Genomic DNA, 24,134 nt, shown 5'->3' with positions numbered 1-24,134 from the left:
TTCCTTTTTCGCAACCGTAACTTCCTAGGGCAGGTGGCCTCCCACCTCGTAGTAACGATTTTTAAGTTTCTGCTAAATATTTTATGCCATGTCCATTTTACTTCACCGATATATTACTATCATTGTCATGGGAGGAATAATCGAGGTGGTTTCCTGCTGCTGCCCTCCAAAGTAGTTCACTAATGCGAAATTAAATGTATCAGATGCCTTTGCAGCCTCTACACAGAGGAACAAGCTGAGTGGACTGCGTTACGCCTGGTCCTGATCGCTCGATCTATCTGACTGGCATGGGCGACCCTATCAGGAAGTGTTATTTCTCTAACCAGCCCATTTCTAGGGGTCATCAGAACACCAACCCCTTCTACCACGCCGGTTGTAATCTATGGGGAGGACCCCATGAGCTGAAAAGCCATAAAAATCGATGCAGAGCATATCGAGTGATAAAATTATTGAAAAATTTGATGAAGGGGAGAATAATGAGTGACTGAGGTGGAGACGGGAAAATAATAGGCATGTTAGACAGAATGAAGGGAGGAAGTTAGTGTATGGAGTTGAAGAATGGTTTATAATAATGTGAATAGATTCAGTGCCATGTTAGATGGGTTTTAGAAATGTAGCTCTACATGGGTAGTAAATCCATCGTAGCACTGCAATGTGCGGTAGATCCTTGATGATTATTTACCAAAGAGCTTCCGACTAGGCGAAAGATATAGATTTCATGCCCTATATTTACTTCGTTTTCGTAGGTTTTCTCAATTGAATTTTACGCATTAGGTTACGCCCCTGAAGTGTTCCAATCATTATTGCATCTACATCTTCCCCTACGAGCCGCGGCGAGGTCGTGTGCAAGAGAGGAACATCCAAGAGAGTGACTCGTGATTTTTAGCATTGGGTATAATTTGACGGCTAATTTCACAAGTATCACGCGATTTTCTCTGCAGTTGCGGCCACGAACATTTGCGAGGAAAAAGGTAGGAATAGACAAAAGGAATTAGACTCACAAAACGTAACCCCGAGGTTGGAATTCGTGCGTGGAAGCCATCCAAGGTGTCGAATGCCTCGCGGGGTCGGTTGACACCGAGGCTAGCGGTACCGAATAATGCCGTTTTCCTGTATCTATCGCAGCGTTCCATCAGCTGGAAGACCGCTGTTATCATAGTTTTACCCTCGATACTACGGAGTCATTTTGTATTTAAGCTTTGGTTTGGGGAAGCGGGCATTATAGAGTCGATCCCGCACGGAGCACTCACTTGTATATGTATCAAGGGTCCACGGAATATTCGTGGGATTCGTTTCTCACTCCCCTTACACCCCCACACAAGGGGAAGTGGGAGATAGCCCTTTTTTATCCAAAATACTAAATCATCCAGGGGCTGAGGGGGGTTTTGTTAAGGAGAAGAGTGAGAGAGGGGGAGAGGTAAAATAAAAAAAAACACCTTCAGGGAAACAAAAAAAATATAATGGAAACGAACAAGGGGTTACTGCGAACGGCGGCCGACTCTCATTGAGTCTGCGGATCGCGGGAAAAAAGGGCCTAGGAGGATGGAAAAGTGGAAACGAGGATTTAAGGAAGGGTTTTCGGGAAAGGGCTCTCTCTCTCTTTTCCTCGTGGGGGTGGGAGAAGGGTCGGAAGAAGAAGATGAAGGGAGAGAAAGGACAAGGGAAAGAGGACGGAGAGGGGTAAGGAATGAGGAGCGCGACGGAGGAACGTTTTAGTGAAATGAGGGGAACATAATCTCACGGCAACGGAGCATTTAAGCGTATAATATTCCACTCCCCCCCCCCCCCAACCACCCTCCCATCCTCTCCTTCCCAGCACGGCCCCGCTCACCCCGAAGAGAGAATATGGAAGGGCGCCGGGGGATGGAAAAACAATCTCTTCAATCCCTGAGTCTTCCCCCAACCTCCCAAACCCCTCTCCGCACGCACGCAGGACCGTCCTGCGAGGTTCCCACCTCCTCCCTCCCCTCTCTCGACCCCTGCCTCCTCTTTACTCCCGGATGAGTGGTGGCAGCACGGGGTGTGCGGCACGATGCGACGGCCGAAAGGAAACGGGGGAGTCCCGCGGAAAAAAAATACACGCCCAAACATCCCCATCCTCTCGCACCCGAAAATATTCTCCCGGACTCACCCACCTCCAAGAGTAGAGGGAGGAAATGATAAAGAAGCAGGGGTTCGCGTGGGGCCCTACAGTGAGGGGAAGGAGCGGGGGAAATGGCCCACCCACGCCCTCCCCACATCTCCTTCCCCCCCAACCGACGCCCCCTTACGGCCCATCCGCAGCGAGCCGCGAGGCGCCCTCCCTTGCGGATCGTTGCCATGGGAATGGCTCTCCGCGGGTTGCCATGCTACCCCGGTAACGGCGAAAGGGTATTCGTGTGTGCCTGCCTGGCTCCGTCCGTGGGGGTGCAATACGCTGCGGGTATAGGGGAGGGAGGCTTGGAGGGGAGGAGGGGAAGGAAAGGGGTTCGGAAGTTCGCGGGTAGAGGGGATGGAGGGAAGGAGAGTGGAGAGAGAGAGAGGGGGGGAGAGTGGAGTGGTGAAGGAAGAAGATGTGGAGAGAGGAATAGGAGAGGGACGTGGGGGTGCCACTGCTTGGTGTGGAGGTTTTGAACCCTCGGAGGGTCACGTGGCCCCGAGGCGAAGGGGGATGGGAAGGGAAGGTGGAGAGAGGGGTTGGGTTTTTGAGGGAGGGAAGACCACCACAACATCGCATCGATAGTCCGGACGCAGGCGCATTGCTCCAGCGGTGCGGGAGGGAGAGGGAGAGAGGAGAGGGACACACGGGGGGGAGAGAGGGGAGAGTGAGGGGGTGGGTGCAAGGGACGGGGCGGGGTCGTGCTGGAGGAGGTGGCGAGGCGAGATGAGGAGGGCGGGGGGAGGAGGAGGAGGTGGGGGCTCCCCCGACACGGTTGAAGAGGAGAGGAGGGTGGATTAGAGGGCCCGAAAGGGGTGGTGGAGAGGAGGAGGAAGGTGGAAGGGGGGGCCGCGAGTCGGGGGCGCCAGTGTGTGTGTATGTATGTGGGGACGAGTGGCGGGTGAAGAGTTTTTCGCCAGGAATGGCGATTGGAACGCAGCGGCGGAGGAGGGAGGGGTGAAAAAAAATCAAAGTGTAACACACTGTGGTGCAAGTGCCCCATCCCTCTCTCCCCCCTTTCACCCCCCTCCTACACGGAGTACTTCGCACGGCTAACGATAGTTGGCGGGGGGAAGGGGGGGGGAGGTCGGACACTCCCCCGTGCGCCGGTCTTCGGTCGGTCGGTTTCAAAGTAAATATCTATGCAACGCAAATGTACACCCACTCATTTCATCCTTGGACAAAATAATCACAGGAATGCTGCAGCTCTTCGGCCGCATTGAATTAAAATGAAAAAAAAAAAAAAACGTTGCGCGCAAAAAAAAGTGAAATCGTTCTGTTCGATCAATTTGCAGATTACACCCGGCCGTTTGAAATATTACTCTAATACTCATGGCACGGGCTATTTCGGAATTATTACGAAAATCATTCGAACTACGGGTACCAGCTATCACGATTCCACCGCTTTCTACGCTAATGTGTAAGGCGTAGTAGTGTACATTTTGGAGCTTGTTTTCCAGCACCAAATGTACGAAATACCTTGCACTCTTTACCAACAGTATGCCATAATCTTTGTATTCTTTGAATGAATTTTGTTTTCTTAATTAATTTTTACATAGTTAATTGAGCAAAAAACGAATGGACAGGGGGAAAATCCAAGTGAAACTGTTGCTAAAGGTAGACAAGAGAAAACGAAGAGAAAAAAACGTTCAATGCGGAAATGAATGAAAGCGCGCAGGTATTTTAGGAATTGAAATGTAGAGAACTGGTAGCCATTAAAACGTGACGGCATGCTTCGTTGAGGTAATTATTCGTGGTTAGATAATGTAACATCTTATAAAATAGCCATGCTTGCAATTAAAGTTGAACAGACACATAACATAACCCCTTAGCGTATAAAAATACTTAAAGACCGAGTAATAATCGGATTGATACTCACACGTATCCTTCCTCCATGCATAGTGGCAAAAGGCACAATGACGTCCTTCGCGACAGCTTAACCCCCTGCAAAAGAACACAACACATGCTGAGCATAAGAGACCCATTGAGGTTTCCATGGAGGGAAGATAGCGAAAATGCAGAAAACACAAAATATCCTATACGATGGAAACTCAATCTTAGACAATATAAAATATGAAAACAGTAAACTTTAAACAGTATATGACTTGTATATACATACATTTAAAGTGCTCATTGCTAAAATTTAGCTCTGATGCATTTATTAATTATGATATTTCCTTCAAATGACGATATTTTCAAGACATAAAATATTTAAGTTTATTAAGAATTTTCGATCAGTGAAAAGAATAAGATTGTAACGGGGTAGGAGGGTTAAGTAAATATAAAACGCATGTGTATGATGGAAATATGAATAATTTTAATGAAATGAAATCCAGCGTTCGAAAGGTAAAGTAAAATGAACATTTTTCTCATTGCCAGACATTTATTTTCCAATACGTAAACAAACATTCGAAGCCGAAACAAAAAAAAGGAATTTGATCTTGACCTTCCTCTACATGTTCTATTCTTTCTTGCTGCTCATTTTCACGTTACGTTTGAGTCCAAAATTTAAGTATCGATACATTTTTAATTGAATTTGAAGTTCAGTCCACCTCTTTGGGGTAGTCATCCAACTAACTGTAGGCACAGATTATCTTTATGATATACACTAATTATATGCTAGAGCGAATACATAAGGCTGTTTGATAAGGGATCAAAAATAGTTCCAAATTTCTCTTCTCTTTAATGCACCCGGCTACTCGTGTTCCTTTCGTCGATATCAAAGTACATAATTAGGGTAATATGATAGTAATTGCCTTATCGCGGCAGTGCCTTCTCTAACGAAACTCCCACCAAAACAACAAGGCAGACCGCTTGAGCGGGTGAGTACCTGCCCACAACAGTAAGAAAATATACCCACCTGCTCTCACCGTGACGCCATCTGTTTAATTGATCCTTGGCTACTTCCAAAACAAATCCCCGTTTCATTACACGCGGTTGGTCACGCATGGCATTTATCTCTGTATGTTGCACACGAGGTACTGTTTGAGGCGTGGGGGCGTTCGGAGGAGTAATGCAAAGGGAGCAGGTTGGGGGTGGGAGGTGAGTTGGGGCGGGAGAATGAACAGGAAAGGATAGAGAGGAATTGGAGTGTGTCGAAGGGAGGAGAGAGAGAGAAACCTGAGCGAGGGAGTGGATGAGAGAATATAAGAGGGGAGGGGAAGAGGGAGAAGAGGGCAGGGCGGACGGAAGGGCAGGAGAGGGAGTCGGAAGCCGAGGAGAAGGAGGGGAGGATACGAGGGGAGGGAGAGAGTGAGGTAGTGAGGGGGGGTGGGTCAATATATTACGAAGGAGCGCTCCGAGGGAGGCTGGAGTTATGTGGGCGGAGGGGAGGAAGGGTTTCGGTCGGGGATCGCCGTGGAAAAAGGGGGAGGGTTCACACAGGGTTGAAGCGAGGGTCTCTCTCGCGTCGCCAGGGATAATGGGAGGTGGGCGTGGGTGGAGTCTACGGGGAGGGGGAGAAAAGGGAAGAGGGATCCGGGAGGATGCGGAAGGGAGTGGAGGGGTTGGCTGTGGCGTTCGGTGAGGGGAGCTTGTGGGGGATGAAAAGGGTGGGGGAGTTCTGGGAGGGATGGTTTTATTGCGTTGAAGTGTTGAATAGGGTGAACGTCGGATTATGGTGGCCGCGCGATAGAGAGAGAGGAGAGGGCGGGGGAAGGGTACGCAAGGGGAGGGAGAGCAGTGTGTAGGGGTGTAAAACTCACGGAGGGGAAGGCGTCGTGCAGAGTGTGGTGGGGGTAGTTGGCTGTGATGAGTGTGTAAGGTGTATGCTTAATGTGTCTGTGTATAAAACATCGGTGGCTCTGGGGGAGGGGGGTGTGGGGAGTAAAGAGGATAGGGCCGAGACGGGGGGAGGGGGTAGTAAGGGGCCCTCTGATGAGCGTGCGAAGAGGAAGGGTGGCGGAGCGAAATACGCGAGCGGTCAGCTGAATATATAGGCAGTTAGTAAAAGGGTTGCATGTGCGGTTAGAGAGAGCTGTTTTCAGGGCCGGAGGGGTGGCAGGGTGGGAGGAGAACGATATACGGGTTTATGCCCAGTAGGAATATTCCCGAGCCGATTTTAATGATGTAGCGGACACGGGCGGATGCGACGTTAGGACTGCGACCCCCCCTCCCCTTCTCCCTCCACCTCTTTATATCCAGACACACACCCTCCCTCCGTCCCCAAAGCAATTTTTTTTCATCGGGAGTGACGGAACGTTAAATGTTCGCGTTTACGTTTTTTATTTAGATGCCACGTCGCAGTTCGTCCTATATTAGTTCTAATTGCTCTCGGAGTGCATAGAGCAATGAGGTCGGCCCTTGCTGCAGCTTTATTCATCTGCTAATTTTTTGTCTAATTAAAATGACGGGAGGGTTGGTGGGGGGGGGAGGTTTGGGTGGAAGGGGGGGGTGAAAGGTTCCCTGAGCTGCATGCAAAAAGAAAGAGCGCCTGCCTTTCGTGGTGGAAAATTTGTGCATTGCCATGTGACAAAAAATAAACTCCGTTCAATACTTTCTATTTCCTATTAATACGTATTTCCTATCGCCTTTATGACGGTATTAGTGTCCGTATTCTACCCATAGGTATATCTCGACGTTACATTTCCTTTATAAATGTCAACCTTAGTGAAAGCAGTCACAAATGCTATACAAATGTCACTCCATCAACGAGGCTGGATAAGCGCGACCATTGGATATGCTGGATGAGTGGAAACAGATTTTTTTAAAGACAGGATATCGGGGGACTAAGTGGTATTCCACGCTCATCGTAGATACGAATCCTACATATAGGACCGAATGTTACATTGAATATTAAGTAATGCATGGTTCCAATTTGTGACGAAATGAATTTTGTATAATAATGGAAAATATCACTGACATTGAGAAAATCTGCTCATTTGCATGGTATGGTATGATACTTTCTTGTCGTTGATCGTCGCATAAAATAATTTAGCAATGATTAAAATTATGAAACAAATCGAAGCTGACCCCTCCAATCATCACAATTTCCAAAAAAACATCATTGTAAAATTCGGATATACCTGTTATTACACCAAAATCTATCTCCGAATCATACAATACTTGCGTACTTCTTTAAATAATCCTCGTTTTTGAATCAAATTAAATATTTATGAAAATACAAGCAATTTCTTATTGTCATTACTTATAGTGGCTCCGGTAGTGGGTCTGACTTAAAAAAATTTGAACGCCCTTTGACACTCTTACACTCAAGAGGCAATTTACTGTAATAACGTAATTGACACAATTTTCTCAGATAACGCAAAGAGTGAAGACCAATTAATGATCAGAAGTGAAGGTAAGGTGATACCGCAACGGTATACATAAAAAAAGAGTCCCTTACAGAGAAACCTAGTGCCTTCAAACTGAATGCGTCTTAGCCACCTTCAATGACATTTACGATCGAATGAATTTGAATTATCAATTGTTAAGATCAAACAGTTTTTCAATGATTTGATCTGCAGTTTATTTATCATAGTTCACTGAGAAAAACGTCGGAAGTAATCATTTCCATCATTGTGTCGCTAAGAACAATATAGCCAAACCAAAATATATGGGTTCTTCGAAAGCATTACTTTTTAAAGAACCCTACCAATTATATTCAATACTTAGATGGAATATCGAATGGACTATGGAATAATGGAGGCATTAAGCTTATTTTCCAACTCAATTATTGCAATGATCTGAAGAATCTACCTTACTGCAGTAAAAATATGTATCCTACCAGTGATGCAATTCACACAAATTAAAGTTAAATGCCCGAGTACGTTTTCGGGAGGGAGGCATGCCTAAATACATCTACATCTACATAATACCCCGCAAGCCGTCGCAAGGGCGTGTGGCGGGGGGTGTTAAGTCACCAACCGTAAAAAGGAACAATACCACATGCAGAACAACAACATGGAAAATTACACCCACAGCAGCGCACATGCTCATGCAAAAATCTCTTCATCCAACACTCATGCAAACACTTATGCCATGAATCAACAAATAAAGGCACCCCAGGATGCAGCACGAAAGCCATCCAACAACACGCAAGCCAGGACACAGCAAGCAAGAATGTGAAACACCAATACCACATACATTGCGCCCAATGATTTTCTTTTATATCTTCTGTCTACCTCTCCCCATTCACCAAAAATATACAACCAGATCACTGTTACGTATCACTTGGCTCATTATCCCTACAAGTTTTTGTTACAGAATCAATATTGAAAACTCTAGAGACACTTCCTCATCCCGTTCTCTAATTAGCCGCTATGACGGCTTCACGTTTTCTTTCCTTTCTGCTGGCATTTTCGTGACGTTCCATATCTTCCACAATTCCATCTCTCCTTTGAACCGGTTCTCTCCCATTTAGGGAGTGATGATTACATTGATTATTGGGGATACCCATGCGTCTCTGATGTCGATTCATACCGTACCATAGGAAACATAAAATGCGTGACTCAAATTTAAATCCTGCAGTTCAAAAAACGAAACTAATTATAATAAACTCAAGTTGACGCGAAGTACTAGCTTTACCAATATCATTCAGTAGCTAATAAGGAGAGGCTTACGGTACATTTGAATAAATCGTACTTGACTTCCTGGTTACATTACGCCACAATTTACCGCATTTCAAAGGATTTTTGAGCGTGGTACTAATATTTATGCGGATCGATACTTCTGGAGATTTTCTAGTAAACTGATTCAGTGAGAGTAAAATAAGAGGACTCTTAAGCCTAAACGTTAGTACACGCTTGGATGTATCTCAGCACGTGCAAAAGTGTAATAAAGTGAGTTATCCCAACGAAATGGATGGATTAAAATATCATAATAAAGTTGTTTAGGAGAGTTAAATGTACTGTACCATCAATGTTTGAGAAAACTAATATATATATATATATATATATATATATATATATATATATATATATATATTTCTATATATATCTTCATTCATATGGATTAAAATACAAGGTAAAGGGTCATGAACAACCAAAAAAAACGAACACAGGAATGGTGGGGAAAATGGAATCGAGCAGACCACAAGCGTAAAAAAGCTTTCTTGATAGGAACTTGAACCACAGATCTTCGACTTGCCCGGCCGATGCTTTTAACCAGTTGAGCTATCGACGAAACGTTAATTACACTGAAATCTGCCGGGGTTTTACGTAATAAACTGTCTCGATTTATTGGCTAGGAGATAGCGTTCGGGGGCTATATCACCCCTAACGAGGGAACAATGGCCCGGCACAAACCGCCACTGAGGCGTATTGCATAAGATTTAAGGATTTATTACTTAATGTAAATGCGGGTGATCTTGCAACGCTTTCAGGTAATGGGAATACTGGATTCCAAAAAGAAATTACATGTACGAATTGCAAATAATTAAATGATGGAATTTATATCTCCAATTTTATCAAACGGTGATAAAACCTAATAGTATTACTTAGCGTGGTGAAAATTCCCTCCCTGTTTCTAGATATAAACTCGACCGGTATTTTTATAAAAGTAATTTCTCGCTTGCTTTCTTGCCCGGAGATCGTGCAGTACCTTGCCTTAGTTTCTACAATAACCCGCCTATAGCCAAGGGATTCAGGTACATGAAAGTCCCTTCCAGAATCGAAACAAAACCTTCCAAGATTGTTAAAACGTCTCAAGGAACTCTCCACCCGCAAGGAATGAACATTTTCCTACCTTCCATTGTCCTCCCTGTCCCATCGTGCCATTCGAGACGTAATTCACCTCGTTATCTGCTTCCCCAACTAACCAGGAATCCATTACGCATTTGCCTCATTCGAAACTGTTACCGATCGGAATGGGGAAAGAGGGTGAAATAAAACCCACATTTAGGATGCATTCGCGAGCGAGGCAATCGATACATATCTATCGGCATTAACGTTGGAGTAAAAAAAAATAAGATGAAAATAAAACTTGAAATTCATTCGGATGGAAAAACGCAATGGGAGAGGGAGGGATGGGGGGGGGGAAGAGGAGTTTGGAAGTTTTATTTTTATACGGCATCCCTTCTCCCCATTCAAAATCTCAATCACCGTTCCACTCTCACCCTCCCTCTCCCACCAATCCCCTTCCAGCGCCCCCCACATCCCCCTCCAATAACATCCCCCTCCCCTACTCCGTTCCTCGCCCTCCATCCCCTTATTTCTCTCCGCTCCAAGACCTTTTGGCGAATACACGATTTCCCCATTTGACTGCAGAGTGGCCAATTTGATAGTCGCTGCCAAAAGACATTTTACATTGAAATGTGTTCGCTGCCAAACTCCGTGGAAAAGAGTAGTGTGGGGGTGGGGAAGTGAGAGAGAGAGGTGGGGGGAGGGTAAGGGAGGGGAAGAAGGAGGAGGAGGATGAGTGAACTTGAGTTTGGGAGTCTCTGGAAGGTGGTTGGTGGGGGGTGGGTTTGTGGGAGGGAGGCATGCCAATGGGAAGGGGTGGAGGTTAAAGGGAGCGGGGTGGGGGTGGAAAACGGGGAGGAAGAGTCATGGGGAGGAATTGGAAGCGGGGGGAGGGATAACGGATGTTGCGAGGATTGCAGGAGGCGAAGAGGACTTAACCGAGAGAGGTGAAAGCAACACGGAGAGACGTTAGCTCTCGCAACGGGAGGGGGGCGGAAGGAGGGAGGAGGGGGTTGGAGGGAGGGAGGGGGGGGTTTGCGGCAATTGTTACGGCGGTGGCGGGTTTAAAACGTGGAGAAGGGGTGGGTGAGTGCGTGTGTGTGCGTGTTTGGGTGCGCAACAAGGAAATAAAAGCGAAGGAAATGGCGTAGGGAGGGAGAGGGCGGGAGGAGTTGGGGAAAGGGGGAGAACCATCGCCGGAAGAGCGGAATGAGAAATTTTCGTGGCGGGAAGGAGAGAGAGAGAGAGAAAGATAGAGAAAGGTTGGAAGGGGGATTTGAATGAGCGGAATAAAAAATATCCAATGCGTTATGGGAAACAAGAAAAAGAAACGCGAGACAGAGGACCCGCGCTGAAGAGGATGTTTATTTCGCCCCAATGGACCAGCGCGGGGCCCTCTTTTAAGCGGACTCGACCGGGAGAGGGAGTGGCAAGGGGGGAGGGGCTCGAGGGTGAGAGAGAGTGTAGCGAAGGAAGGATGGGACGAGCGAGGGATTCTAAGCTAATTAACCGGCCAACTAAGATCACGATCCACGATACCGTGGAAATGAGATGACGTTGAATGATCGAGAATAATGGATTAAGGAGCAGCGGAGAGAGGGATAGAGGAGGGGAGATGGTCGGAGGAGAGAGAGAGAGAGAGAGGGGGGGATCCAGGGGATCGGGTGAAAAAGATACGGTTTTTGGCTTGAAAGTAGCAGATTTGGTCGCGGAGATAATGTGGGGGAGGGTTGGGAAAATAAGAAGATGAAAGAGGGGACAACGAGGAGTGGGGGGAGGGAGGCATAAAAATAAGTGGCACTCCTCTGCTTGAAGGAAGGTGGCACAATGAGTTGGGAAATGGCGGAAGGGATTGACAATGGTACACGCGCTTCCAAGCAGCAGCAAGAGATTCCCGAAAAAATCGAGTAATTATCATCGAAATAATAATTCGAAATCGAAGGGGCACGATGAGTCCCAATTATGGCTCATTATAGTCCATCGCAATCCATTTTGAAAAACGTTAAATGTCATTTTTACTTTTGTTTTTATTTGTATCCTCCCAACAAGAATTTAATTCTCATTAATAAATATCCCGGTTTCCTTATATTAATTTTCAGGCTACGGCAAGAGCGGGGTAAACGCCATGCACAGCAAACCTTATACTCTTACGCAAAAACTAACGCTCTGCTGAATATTATACCTTCCCTTTCACAAGTTTTACCAAAATAATTTTACTCTGTACCTTTTTCTTATGGATGGTTCAAAAGCCCTGTTAAATATTCATATATTTGTTTAATGACCCTATCATATGTTAGCTGTTGTGCGACATTAATCAATACCTAATCACTTTATTCTTTAACAAGCTATCCCTGAATCGGACGAGTGGATTGGTGCGTAGACAATAATCAATATATTATAAGTACAGTTAACCTTATGATTACGTGTTTTACTACGATAGTGATCCCGCTTGAGATATACGAGGTCTGTCCGGAAAGGATCTAGCCATGCAGCAATAAAAAGAGACGTTTGGGCGTGATATGGTGGAATGTAATAATTAATTAAAATTAAAAGAAAAGAAAAATTTTTAATTAGCCATTAAGCATTTTGAATAAATAGACTTCCTAGAACAATGAGGCCTTAGTCCCCGCAGTAATACCCGTATTTTATCAATACCTCATTAATTCGAATATTTCAAATACAGCTTGACAGGCATAGGTTTCTAAGATAAATAGATATCTATCCAAGAATAAACAACTGTGACATGAAATTATAGCAATAAAATGATTAAAAATCTATAGAATAGTAAAAAATATAACTATTCCAGCACTTTCAAAGGAAAAAGAATGACGAGAAGCCTAAATTCCTATCAAGAAAAATACCGCAGTGAAAGATTCTCCGTGAAATTAAGCATAAAAGCCATCTCCATTGGGCTGATAACAAATAAAGCAAACTAAGGATGGTGGAAGACGCAGTGAGAGGATATGGAAGGTTTGCAGAGGAAGGGTGAAATTGGTGCACTATACAGCAAGGTGAAATCATTATCACGAAGTAAAAAGGAAAGATCTGTGCTAACAGTTAGAGATAAGGCGGGTAAGGTAATAGTTGACGCAGGAAAGATCCAAGAGAGATGGAAGGAGTATATAGAAGAACTGTATAGTAAAGAACTCAGACCAACAAAGTTAGACATTGAAAAAGAAAATGACGTAGAGGAAGACAGCTTAGGTCCAGGCATACTAGACAATGAGATAGAAAGGGCATTAAGGGAGATGAAACTAAATAAGGCCGTGGGGGTAGATAACATTCCCGTGGAACTTTTAAAATGCTTAGGAAAATGTGGGAGGAAGAGGCTATATGGGCTGATCCGTAGTATTTATGAGGAGGGAATCTGGCCGGAAGACTTTGTGAGATCAGTTTTAGTTCCTATTCCGAAAAAGGTAAAGGCTACATCATGTGAGGACTATAGGACAATTAGTTTGATATCCCACGCAGCTCAAGTTGTTCTAAGGATCATAAACAAAAGGTTAGAGAGTAGGGCAAATGATTGCTTAGGGCATGATCCGTTTGGGTTTAGGAAGGGGAGATGCAAGTGCGATGCCATTGCAGTAATGAGATCACTAATAGAGAAAAATATACGAGAATACAATCAGGACGTATTTTCCTATTCCGTAAATTTCGAAAAGGCATTTGATAGAGTAAATTGGGAATAATTATTGAGCATATTGCAGAAAATAGGAATAGATTTGAGGGATAGGAGGCTAATCCGCAACCTGTACATATCGCAGACTGCTCAGATGCGAGTGGAGGACGGAAAGTTCGGATGGGCAGTGTTAGGGAGAGGCGTAAGGCTGGGTTGTCCATTATCACCGGTACTGTTCAATGTATACTAGTATGTATAGAAAATGATTAAAGAGACATGGGAAGAACTGGAGATAGGAATGAAAGTCGGCTGGGAATTCGTAAAATCATTTAGTTTTGCTGATGACCAAGCTTTAGTTTCCCAGTCAGCCAAGGGATTGTAAGAATTGCCGAAGGAATTAGACATTCAGTGCGTGAGATATGTGATGATAATCAATATATTGTGAAGATGTTAATAGAAGGCTTGAAAAAACTTTGAATATGGGCGTGCTTATGTACGGCGCGGAAACATGGTCATTAAAGCAGGATGATAAACGCAGATTGGAGGCTTTTGAAATGTGGGTATGGAGAAGGATGGAGAAGGGGAAGTGAATTGAATGGAAAACAAATGGGGAGGTGCTGGGCATGGTGGGGAAGAAGAGAGGATTGCTCGGACAGGTCATAAGGAGACAGGAAATATGAAAAGTGTTTTGATGAACGGTAGATTGTTGAAGACTGTGAAAGAGGGGATAATATTAGGCAAGCGAGAAAGGGACAGGAATAGGATAGATATGTTGGACAGAATGATGGGAGGAAAGAAGTATATGGATATGCAGAAGGTCTTGTTATAGAGTAGGATGTTGGCTCGTTAGGAGAGAAAAGATATTTATTTGATAGCTGTGCCAATCCAAGACATACCTTAAACGGTGGATTACCTAATGCATATACTACAATGGTATTATATTGAGAAATAAAGAAAATTCAAATTTTTGGTGCCCATTGTTTTCCAAAAAATATAGCGAGACGTTAAAATGTGAAGTCAACTCGTGTTGCCTGTACAACAAGCCATTTAAAATGATCGTACGAGCCAAATTGCGCTAATTAAAAAAAACGAAAAATATTAGGATAAACTTTAGCGTATTATTAGATTTAACTATTTTGCTTTAGAACCAAATTGGTAGGCATTATTTTAAATTAAAACAATTCTAATGCTGGTGTGGGAAGGCCATTGTATTATCACGGCCCTGAGACTACATGCTCTCATTGAATACGCACAAATCGTACCTATACTAGTAGCAATTGTAAAATAAAATGAAACGGTGTCCATCTCTATGGAAAGGCAACATTTGTGCGTGTTTGAAGCTGTGCTTTTTTCGAATACAAAATAATGCCAAATAGTTTTACTTTTGACGATAGGACAAAATAGTGATTTCACGACTTAATTATGGTTATCATTAGTATATGAATTATAAATGACCATCAAGGATTCATTAAAATATTTAAATAGGGTTATAGGGTTAACATACTGAATCATTTGCTGAGCTCTCATTGGCAAGGGTTGCGTCGTAACATCAGCGAGTGTTTCAGAGAAAAAATAAATATCAAAATAAAAGATCCTTGAAAGACAAAGAGCATCAATTTCTTCTTTTAATCAACCGTTTACCCTCTTAAACGAATAGGCGTGGAAAACGGCGCACCCTTACGGTTTAGCAAAACAGAATATTTATGAAGGCCGAGGAATATGAAATGTTTTTCGCTTCCCAAAGGAGAGCAAAAGACAGAGAGAGAGACCTGGAAGGAGGGTAAAATGAGTCGGTAGGGAGTCAAAGGACGAAACAAAGAAAAATAATACCTTTTAAGGCAATACCGAAGAGATAATAAGAAAAGAAACGGGATTAAAAAAAGAATGGTGGAATGAGGAAGAAGGAAGAGGATGAAAGCGTGGGCGTGGAGGGAGGGGGTTGAGGTTGAAGGTGAGGGGGGGGAGAGAGGGTGGGACAGGAATAGTACCAGCGGGGAGAGATGGGAAGTAAGGAGGGTGATGAGGGGATGGCGGTAGGGCGGGGGGGAGAAGAGTGGGATGACTGTAACTTTGAGCTTCTTTTGTCGAGATAGTTAAGGCGGTGTTATTCAGATGAGTTTGGGTTGGGGAGGATGGGTGGGGGGGGTTGTGAGGATGAAGATGGCAAGACTCTTACGGGGAAAAAAGGAATGGGGGGGGGGAAGGTTACGGGGGGGGTTTGGAAGGGTCGCGGCGGTGAAGGAATAGGAAGAAAGAGCCACACCTCTGCTTCCTCCGATGGGGAAGTTGATGGTGAGGGGAAGGGGACGGGAGAAATGGGAGGTGGGTGGGGGGTTTAGGGTACGAGCGGGGAGGATGAGAAGGATCCCTGTAAAAACAAAACGGAGCGAAATCTAGATACGGAGTAATTGAATGCGCCCCGTGAGTGGTGTGGGGGGAGGAGGAGGATGAGAGAGGCGCATCCCATTCCGCCAAATTTTTCAAATTGCTTCCATTTCGGAATGTCTCCTCGGGAATTGGAGTTGAAAGGGGGAGGGGGGAGAAAGGGGAACGAGGGAAATATTTCTTGGGAAGAGAGGAGAAAGCGGGGGACGTAGGGAGTGGAGGGAAAGAGGTAGGTGGGTGAGGGGATTTTGAAAGCGAGTGAGGGATGATTCGGGGCTGGTTCCACCTGAAGTGGGAAGGGGGGGGGGGAGGGAGGGAAGCGGGGGCCTCCTCGGGAGTGTCTGTGTCACCGCCGTCCAATTATTTCACGCAGCAATTTTGCTACGGCTGTATCGAGCTTGATACGCGTCACGGGACGCGTGAGAGAACCGTGAGAATTCGTTAGCCAAAACTTCTCCAGCAAATGTACAATGTATTCCAAGAGTTTTTTCCCCTTCCTAAATATTTAAGGACGGTTTGCACTGAGTTGTAAAACCTAATTCAGACTTGGCGTAAACTCAAGTTCTTTTTCCATCCTACACAATATCTCCCTAGTTCAGCCAATCAGTGCTTCTCTTCTCTAACGTCGACCAAAAGGAACATTCCGTGTATTGCTTAATGCTTTCTTCTGTAACCTCCGTAGAAATGAGAAATGACGTCACAATCTTTCTCCCCGTAATAAATTTCGAAGATTTATTAAATGGTGATCTCCTATGCTGATTTTTCTCTTAAAATATTAAAATTGTTCATAGGTATTTGCACACAAATGGAGAAGAGAACGTTTTCTTACGTAATTGGGTTCGTTAGCGATCTATTTGAAAGATGAACATAGGACATCTTTTGCGTCAAATGATTCAGGATCAATTCTAAAGGACCAGTTTCTACGTAAATACTCAACTATAAAAATAAAGGTCCCTTCTTAAGTTCTTGTATCCAAAAAGAAACGGTTCTTCTCCTCCACGTACTTAAATCTTCTCAGCGGTGAGATCCATTTGTCTCATGTAAACCCGGTGGTTACATCTGTCCATGTATTGTGGAGATAATTATATCTCCAGTGTCAAATGAAGCAAACTCTGGCATGCTATTACCCTTCAAAATGTCTTTGTCTCCCCTGCTATCTTCGCGATTCATTGGGATCCAGTTCTAATTCCTCCAGCACACACCTCACACTTACTCTTTCTCGCGGCACTTTTTAATATGTCTAGAGAATTTTCTCCAAGATTTCACTGATTCCTGTATTGAAATTTTCGCCCTTGGTTTCCAAGTACTTGCCGAGTGTTTAAAAGGTGACCTAACGCTACTTAAATATCGTGATTCACTATGTATCAGATATAAACCTATGCGGTTTACACACTCGTATTACCATTCTGTTAAGTCGTGTGATCGCCGTTCTTCCAACCGCTCACATCACTACGACTTTTAATTCATTTGTGTGATCCTTTCTGCTCTTCCGTAACGATTTTTAGCGAAAAATTCACCCACATTGTTCCGCATTCAATTAATGAAATCGGACTCACTAATTAAACCTCGAACGCGCTACATGTTGCACTGACGCAGTACTCTCTTAAGGTGAGATTGACTTTAAGTATGTGAAATTAAGTGAAGAAACCTCTCTCCCATTCAAAATTTTTCTCTCGAGTGTTACCCTATTCGGTGTTAGAGCTCGGAGTACGAAGTCTGCTCAAAAATGCCCCTATTTTTTGAATACCTTCCCTCCAGTTGGTTATTTTTTAATACACCTGGAAGCGATTTGTCCACGAAAACTTCCCAAATAACAGCAATTAACCACTTTGTTGGTATCTTTTTTTGTTAATTAGTTACGGCCGTTAATGTGAAGGGATGTCCGTTGAGTGCGGCGAGAAATCGGATCCGCGGAAATGAGCTCTACAAAGCTGCAGCGTTTTTCTATAAATTTCTGCGCAAAACTCTGAAAATCCTTCACGAAAACTTTTGAGTTGCTTATGGTGAGGATGCTATGAAACATACCGCGTGTTATGAGTTGTTTACCCGGTTCAAAAAGGGGCGGCAATCAGTGGGAGAAGACGGGCGTTCCGGAAGACCATCGACGCCGACCGATGACCCCCCACATCGAGGAGGTGAACAATCTTGTAGATGCAAACCGACACTTGGCTGTAAGGGAACTTGCAGACGAGTGTGGCATCTAAATTGGCTCGTGCTGTAAAATCCTGACTGAAAAATTGAGGATGCATCAAGTCGCCACCAAATTTGTGCCTCGCCTAATGACTGCAGACTAGAAAGAACATTGAGTTCAACTCTGACAGGGAGTTTGATTGAGCTAAGAGGTCGAAACCTTATTCAGGTTCATGACAGGTGATGAGTCATAAATTTATTGATATGACATCAAAACAAAAGTGCAATCTTCACATTACATTGGTAAAACATTTCCCCACCCCAAAAAGCTCTATAAGTTTGCTCAAATGCCAAGGTAATGTTGACTGTTTGTTTTCGATGCAAAAGGGGTTGAGCATCACGAATCACCTACCTTATCGCTCAAATTGACGTTTGACTGTAAGGAAACATGCAGAAGAGTATGATATCAAGAATGGCTCGTATACCGACCGGAGGGTCCCTGTTCAACTTCAGATGACACCTGTATGCACCGTCTGTTTTACACAAGCAGCGCAATTTTCTTGGCAACCAGATCTTCTTGGAAAACCACTGGAAGCACAGGGTCCATTGACTGGCTCCTCAAACTTGATAAATGAATTCAACACGCTGCTGGGATTATTACTAGGGTAGTTCTGCTCACAACTATCAAAAAAGCATTCGGGATGGTAAGTGTGATGGTGAGCTATTTCTCTATTCGACGTAGTTGGTAAAAGGCGAAACTCGTTGCTAGGTGTTGGCTCCGGTCTACGCTCCGATCCTTTGTGGATGCATATATCATCCCTCTCCCAACCCCCATGCTCCTCCCCTTACTGCAGTGCATCTAATGCCCTCCCGCCACCTATTCCAGTCTGCCCACTCTTCTTCAGGATCTCTCGACATCCCTTCCCAGTCGCCGCCTATCCGGCCTCGTCCACCCCTTGGGGTCCACTTCAGAAACCCTTTTGCTCGATTCCCCACCGCTCTCAAAAAAACTCTCCATTGTCCCCTCCCCCAAATCTCTCCGCTGCCTCCATGCTCGCCGTTCGCTCATCTGCCGCAGCCGACCCTAAAACACCCCTTCTTCTTCCCCCCCCCCGTCACAATAATTCCTCTCTACTCCTAACTCACCACTCATCTCCCTCCTCCCCAGTCCTCCCACTCCGACTATTAAACCACCCCGTCGAACCTAATCACGGATTAAATCTCCGCGTCTCTCTCCCTCTCCGTCTGTCCCCAAACATCCTCGCAACACTATTCCCGCCCAGTGCCACTCATCTCCACCACCGGGTCTGTATCACTTCTCCCCGGTATCTCTCCCGGGCGTCGCGTACCAATATGGGCACTCGAAAGCATAGTAATTGTCAGTTCGATCATGGAACATTTCGGATGGCCGGTATTTATGAGGGAGGGGGGACGGGTAAGAATGAATCGACGTGGTTTCCCAGAAGTATGGATCTAGCAATGCTCGACTAGACATATTTTCCCAAATACTACTTTGGCCATGTGCAGAAATGAGGTCTAAAGTATCACGATATTTCCGGATTCACGAAAGGCTTTCGATGTGGTCAGTGCCTCTTGACAAGTGACCAACGGAAACGGAATGGCTGTCGAAACGTCTTACCATCCACTTGAGCGCGTTTTTTTTTCTCTGCGTTAAATAAGAGTATATTTTATTACAACACTATCGTATTGTTTGATACCTCCCATAACCGCCACCTATAGAGTTTATTTTTTTCTTTAGTTTTATTCATTTATCATAATGATTACCATACTAGAATCAAAAGTAAGATCGCCTACTTATTACAAAATATATTTTGTTTTGCTTTCCAGATACCTAACTTTATGAATTTAAAACAATTAAGTAAAAATGGGCGGAGACACAATCACATCAGTTTCTATGTTTTGAAATTGGAAATGAATTCTAGGGAATCTGTGGCGATGAATTATTGAATCTATCTTCCCGAACGCGTGCCGTTAAGGTATACTAAGCTAAAAGAGTTTCCGTATAATCCATTGCATGCTCAAATGAAGAAGACATGGTCTCGAGTGGCCTCACGATGATATATTGACATATATATATATATATATATATATATATATATATATATATATATATATACATATATATATACACATATATATATACATATATATACATATATATATATACATATATATATATACATATATATATATACATATATATATATACATATATATATATATATATATATATATTTAATACTATATTATATAGGGGGACATTGAAGTCCAGTGGGTTGAGCGTTGGAATACTGACCAGAGAATCTGGGTTCGATTGCTTCTGGACTAACCCTCAGCTTCACACGATCTGTGTAATTTTTTGCGTACCAGATCTTCTCGGGCAACCACCGACGGTGCAGGGAAAGAAACTGGCACAAGAACCCTTTCACTCGTTGCTTAGTACTAGGCGACCTCTACCTCCATCTATCAAACCAACCTTCGGATTGATTACTGTGATTTATGTCCTACATTATAAAGACAATCTTTAGGCCTTTAAGGGGGAACCAGAACAAGAACCATGTCTCTTTAACTCGTAACCTCTTCACTGAAATCACATGGAATTCTAGTACATCAAAAGTGATTAATCATTTGTTGAACTGGTCATGTATTACACTGATTACTCATTAATTTTAATTAAATTACATGTATTTATTTGGTAAACAATTTTAACAGAATTACCGCCGACGGTGAATCTGGGAATTCGAGGTATAAAAACGCGAGAAGATATTAAATGTACGTCCCAACGACGCAGACGTACACAAAATAAATACACGTCCACCTTAGAGGAAACGCATAGACCCCTGCAGTAAGTACTATATGCATGCATGGTGGATTCATTTGCTCTTTGGTGTGAATTCGAGCCTCTCCTTCCCCGCCGGCCCTGAATCATAACCGCTCCAAAAATTGGGATGGAGGGCTTTGCTGCGCCTCTCCCGCCAACGCGACAATCCTCCCCCAATCCTCTCCCCACCTCTCCCTACCGATGGCCCGTCACGTGTTTCCTTCATGCCCTCGGTCCCTAATTATTCCCGCTTCTCTCAGGTCCCCTTGCCTCTCTGAACCCCCCTCCTACCCTACCCGCCCACCCATGAACCAAAACCCCAGCCCTTCGGCTCGCTACCTCCGATTCCTCTTATCTTTCCACCGACTCGCGTCAGACCCACTTCGCTCTTTGACCGCTGGAAATTATGGCGACCGGAGTGGGTGGCGCTGTGCTCCATTTTTCCCCACCGCCAACCTCCTCCTCCCGGGCTGGGAGCGCTCTGGGCCTCCGAATTTCTAAATTTCCCCATATTTTAAACACGCACGTTATCCTTCAAAACAACGCTCGGATGGCGGCGTAATGCGGGGTGCCCCAAGTTTTGTCGTGACACCGAGCTAGGGAACAAACCCTTGCCTGCTATTTTTATCATATTTAGTTAATATGAGCATGCTTTAAAAGTAATAGGAAATCAACATTATTCCACCAGATCGTACTTTAAAAGCTACCTTTTCAGAAAACTACTGCTCGGTTCAACAATTTAAGAGTGTAAAAATCATTATAAAATGAATTTTACACTCTGAAATTGTTGCATTGAAATGCATATTAGCGGATAACTCCATTAAAAGTTACTGCTGCGGCATCTCACGCAGTTTCTTTGGAATTTTCTGCTCGGTTGTTAAATATTATATTATTATTTAAGATGGTGACTAAATCGTTAAAACTTGTGTAGAAGATTTTATACATTCATAGTGTCTATCGTTCGACGAAGGTAGGTTTTTCTGCCGAAATGAGAATTGAACGCGGTCGTAATTCTTACCCCCCGTCAAGTAAGGCGCTAAATAACATAGCACTTCACATTACAATGAACCAACTTCGGTCCAATATTCTTGCTCTCGCTTCAAACTTCCATTGCCTTTAAATATGATCTGCTTGTGGGATGAGCCATCAGTAGTGACTTTCATAAAATAGGCGCCATTAAATGAAATGGCAGCAAACTAGTCTACAGAGTCGGAAGCGATCGACAGCTGAGGGCATTCGCGCCGTTGGCGATAGGTTGGTAATTTAGTAGAGACAAGATACAAAGGGAATGTGAAGAAGGAAGGTGAAGGGAAACCCTATTTCGGCATTAGGCAACTCTTAACGAAATACGCGTAGGGGTCCCAAAATTTTATGTCCCATCCGGCGGACGGTTTACTCCACCTGAGATGTTCTCCGCAGGGCAACCCAAGAAGGGATTGGGACACAACTGAAAAATCCTTCCACCATCGGGATTCTAACCTAAAACTTCGGGTTTGGTAGTCTATGCCTTAGCCACCAATCCATCCCAAATCCCTTGGAATACCATTTCGAGCAAATTATAACATATGCTTGTGTGGTGTATTACAGTAGATATTTTTAACTCCGTGGAAGAGCCTGGTTGGCGTTACAATTTCTCCGGAGTCGTCCTGATAACTCGGATGCGTTCAGTAATAAACATAAAAATATCATCAGCAACAAGATGACGAGTTGATTGGTACGAGATAATTTAAAGATGCATGTAAAAGTTAAGTCCGCGTATCCGTGTACTAGACAATGGCACCTCACCAACAATTACAAATGTTTACATTGAACAAATTTCCGGACTCATATCGTCAGTCAGCACCGAGGGAGATATTCTGCGGGCCAGTATCTTTTTTTTAATAAGAAAGTAGGAAGGCGAAGGTAATTGAGGTGATCAGGTGATTTCGGAAAGAATAATGTCTTATAGCCAGATAATAGATAAGATAATAATTACGACCAATGTGAATCAAATGTTACACTACGGGTAGAAAGATCGGGAAAATGTAAGATAAATGTAGATTCGAGGAGAATGGTGTAGATTTCATATCCCACTAGAGAATACGCGATAGAGATAGGTTTAGGATAAATGTAAATCAATGTAGATATTTCATATTTGTTCTATTGTATAACGAGCTGTTAAATGCGTCTTATCTTCCATTTTGGGATTTTGGTGATCTCTTCCTGCATGAGACTCCTCCTGTTAGAGGAATTTGATATTACACCTAAACTCTCCCTTAATTTCGTATACTGAGTTCACATTGCATGTGATAAAAGTATGATAAGTATAACACAACATGAGTCTTAATTATTCCAATGAAAACTTACAGAAGGACGTGGGTTAAATTTGGCTTCTGGCTAATTAGGTAGCTTTTTTATTTTTTCAAATATTTTGAAATTTTATTGTAGCTAACTTTATTTTAAAGGATATATTCAAGCCCAAATCTTGTTCTCGCCCGGACGTGTCCATTTACATATTTTCATCATCGTAAATCTTTTTATGGATTATCAGTTCCAAGATTGGTTTGTAGGAGCTCTTCGACCTGAACTGCTGCCCGTTAATATCGCCATTCCCTCATAGCATCTTACATGTACGTTCACGTTACCTGCTGCTGTCATTTTTCTTTGCCTTTCTCTATACACTGAACCTTCCGCATCGTTCCCAGCAATCATTCATGTGAATAAGGATATTTCCGAAATATTTTTCCCCTTTTTTTCAAGTGTTATCCACAATAAAGTAATTATAAAGAGACAATTTTGTGCTTGAGAAAATATTTTAATCTTCTCGCTTAAATTACCATTAAATGATCTTTGCGCAATAATTACACCTGAAGCGTTTCGCTGGTTCAAATTTCGACTTACTCATTCTTTATGACGTCTGCTACAAGCAATGGAGAGATTTGGCTTAATATTTATGGATATTTCACTCTGCAAACGTAAGAATTATTTTCAAACTCAACTTAAACGAAGGTCAGTGGTGTTGGGGGGTCATTGGTGCAAAGGGAAATTGAACCCGGTTGCATGTGACCTCGAGACGAGTCGTCGTTCGCTACGGTTTTTAACGGCTAGATGAAACGCAGGCGAGATGTTATCTCTGTTAGCTAGCAACTCAACTTAGGGGCCAGGAGAAAGGGGGAGGGTAAAGTAGCACTGGTTTGTCAAAATGCCAACCGGTATTGGCGGCCGTTGCTGAACATAAGCTGATAGGGGTTATTGATAAAGGTCGACAGTGATAAACACACAGAGTTATGACTATCGGAATAAGGATATTCATTTTCGAATGACCAAATGGAGTGGGTTGCCGGGTGATAGATTATGGCCATAGACCGGTGGTTCGTAGGCGTAAATGTATGAATGCAGAGGATATATATTGAATGCGACACA

The 24,134-nt window shown here is 43.8% G+C and overlaps 1 protein-coding gene across 3 annotated transcripts in view; it reads right to left on the bottom strand.

Moving 5' to 3' along the window:
- The window catches only part of LOC139698921 (uncharacterized), a 386,101-nt gene that overhangs the window by 127,735 nt on the left and 234,232 nt on the right, over window positions 1-24,134 (bottom strand). For 2 of the 3 annotated variants that reach the window (XR_011703026.1, XR_011703027.1), the window contains one exon: window positions 4,017-4,081. Coding sequence is in view for 1 of the 3 variants with exons in the window: in XM_071597877.1 (XP_071453978.1) it covers window positions 4,017-4,081; window positions 4,998-5,065 (133 nt within the window). In the remaining 2 variants the exon portion in view is untranslated. Of the gene's footprint in view, window positions 1-4,016; window positions 4,082-4,997; window positions 5,071-24,134 lie in introns of those variants that run through there. The other variant, XM_071597877.1, reaches the window with a different exon arrangement.

The sequence above is a fragment of the Hetaerina americana genome, unplaced genomic scaffold, assembly GCF_022747635.1.
Source record: "Hetaerina americana unplaced genomic scaffold, ioHetAmer1.1.p SCAF_9, whole genome shotgun sequence".
NCBI lineage: Eukaryota > Metazoa > Arthropoda > Insecta > Odonata > Calopterygidae > Hetaerina > Hetaerina americana.
This window is presented reverse-complemented; position numbering and strand designations above follow the sequence as displayed.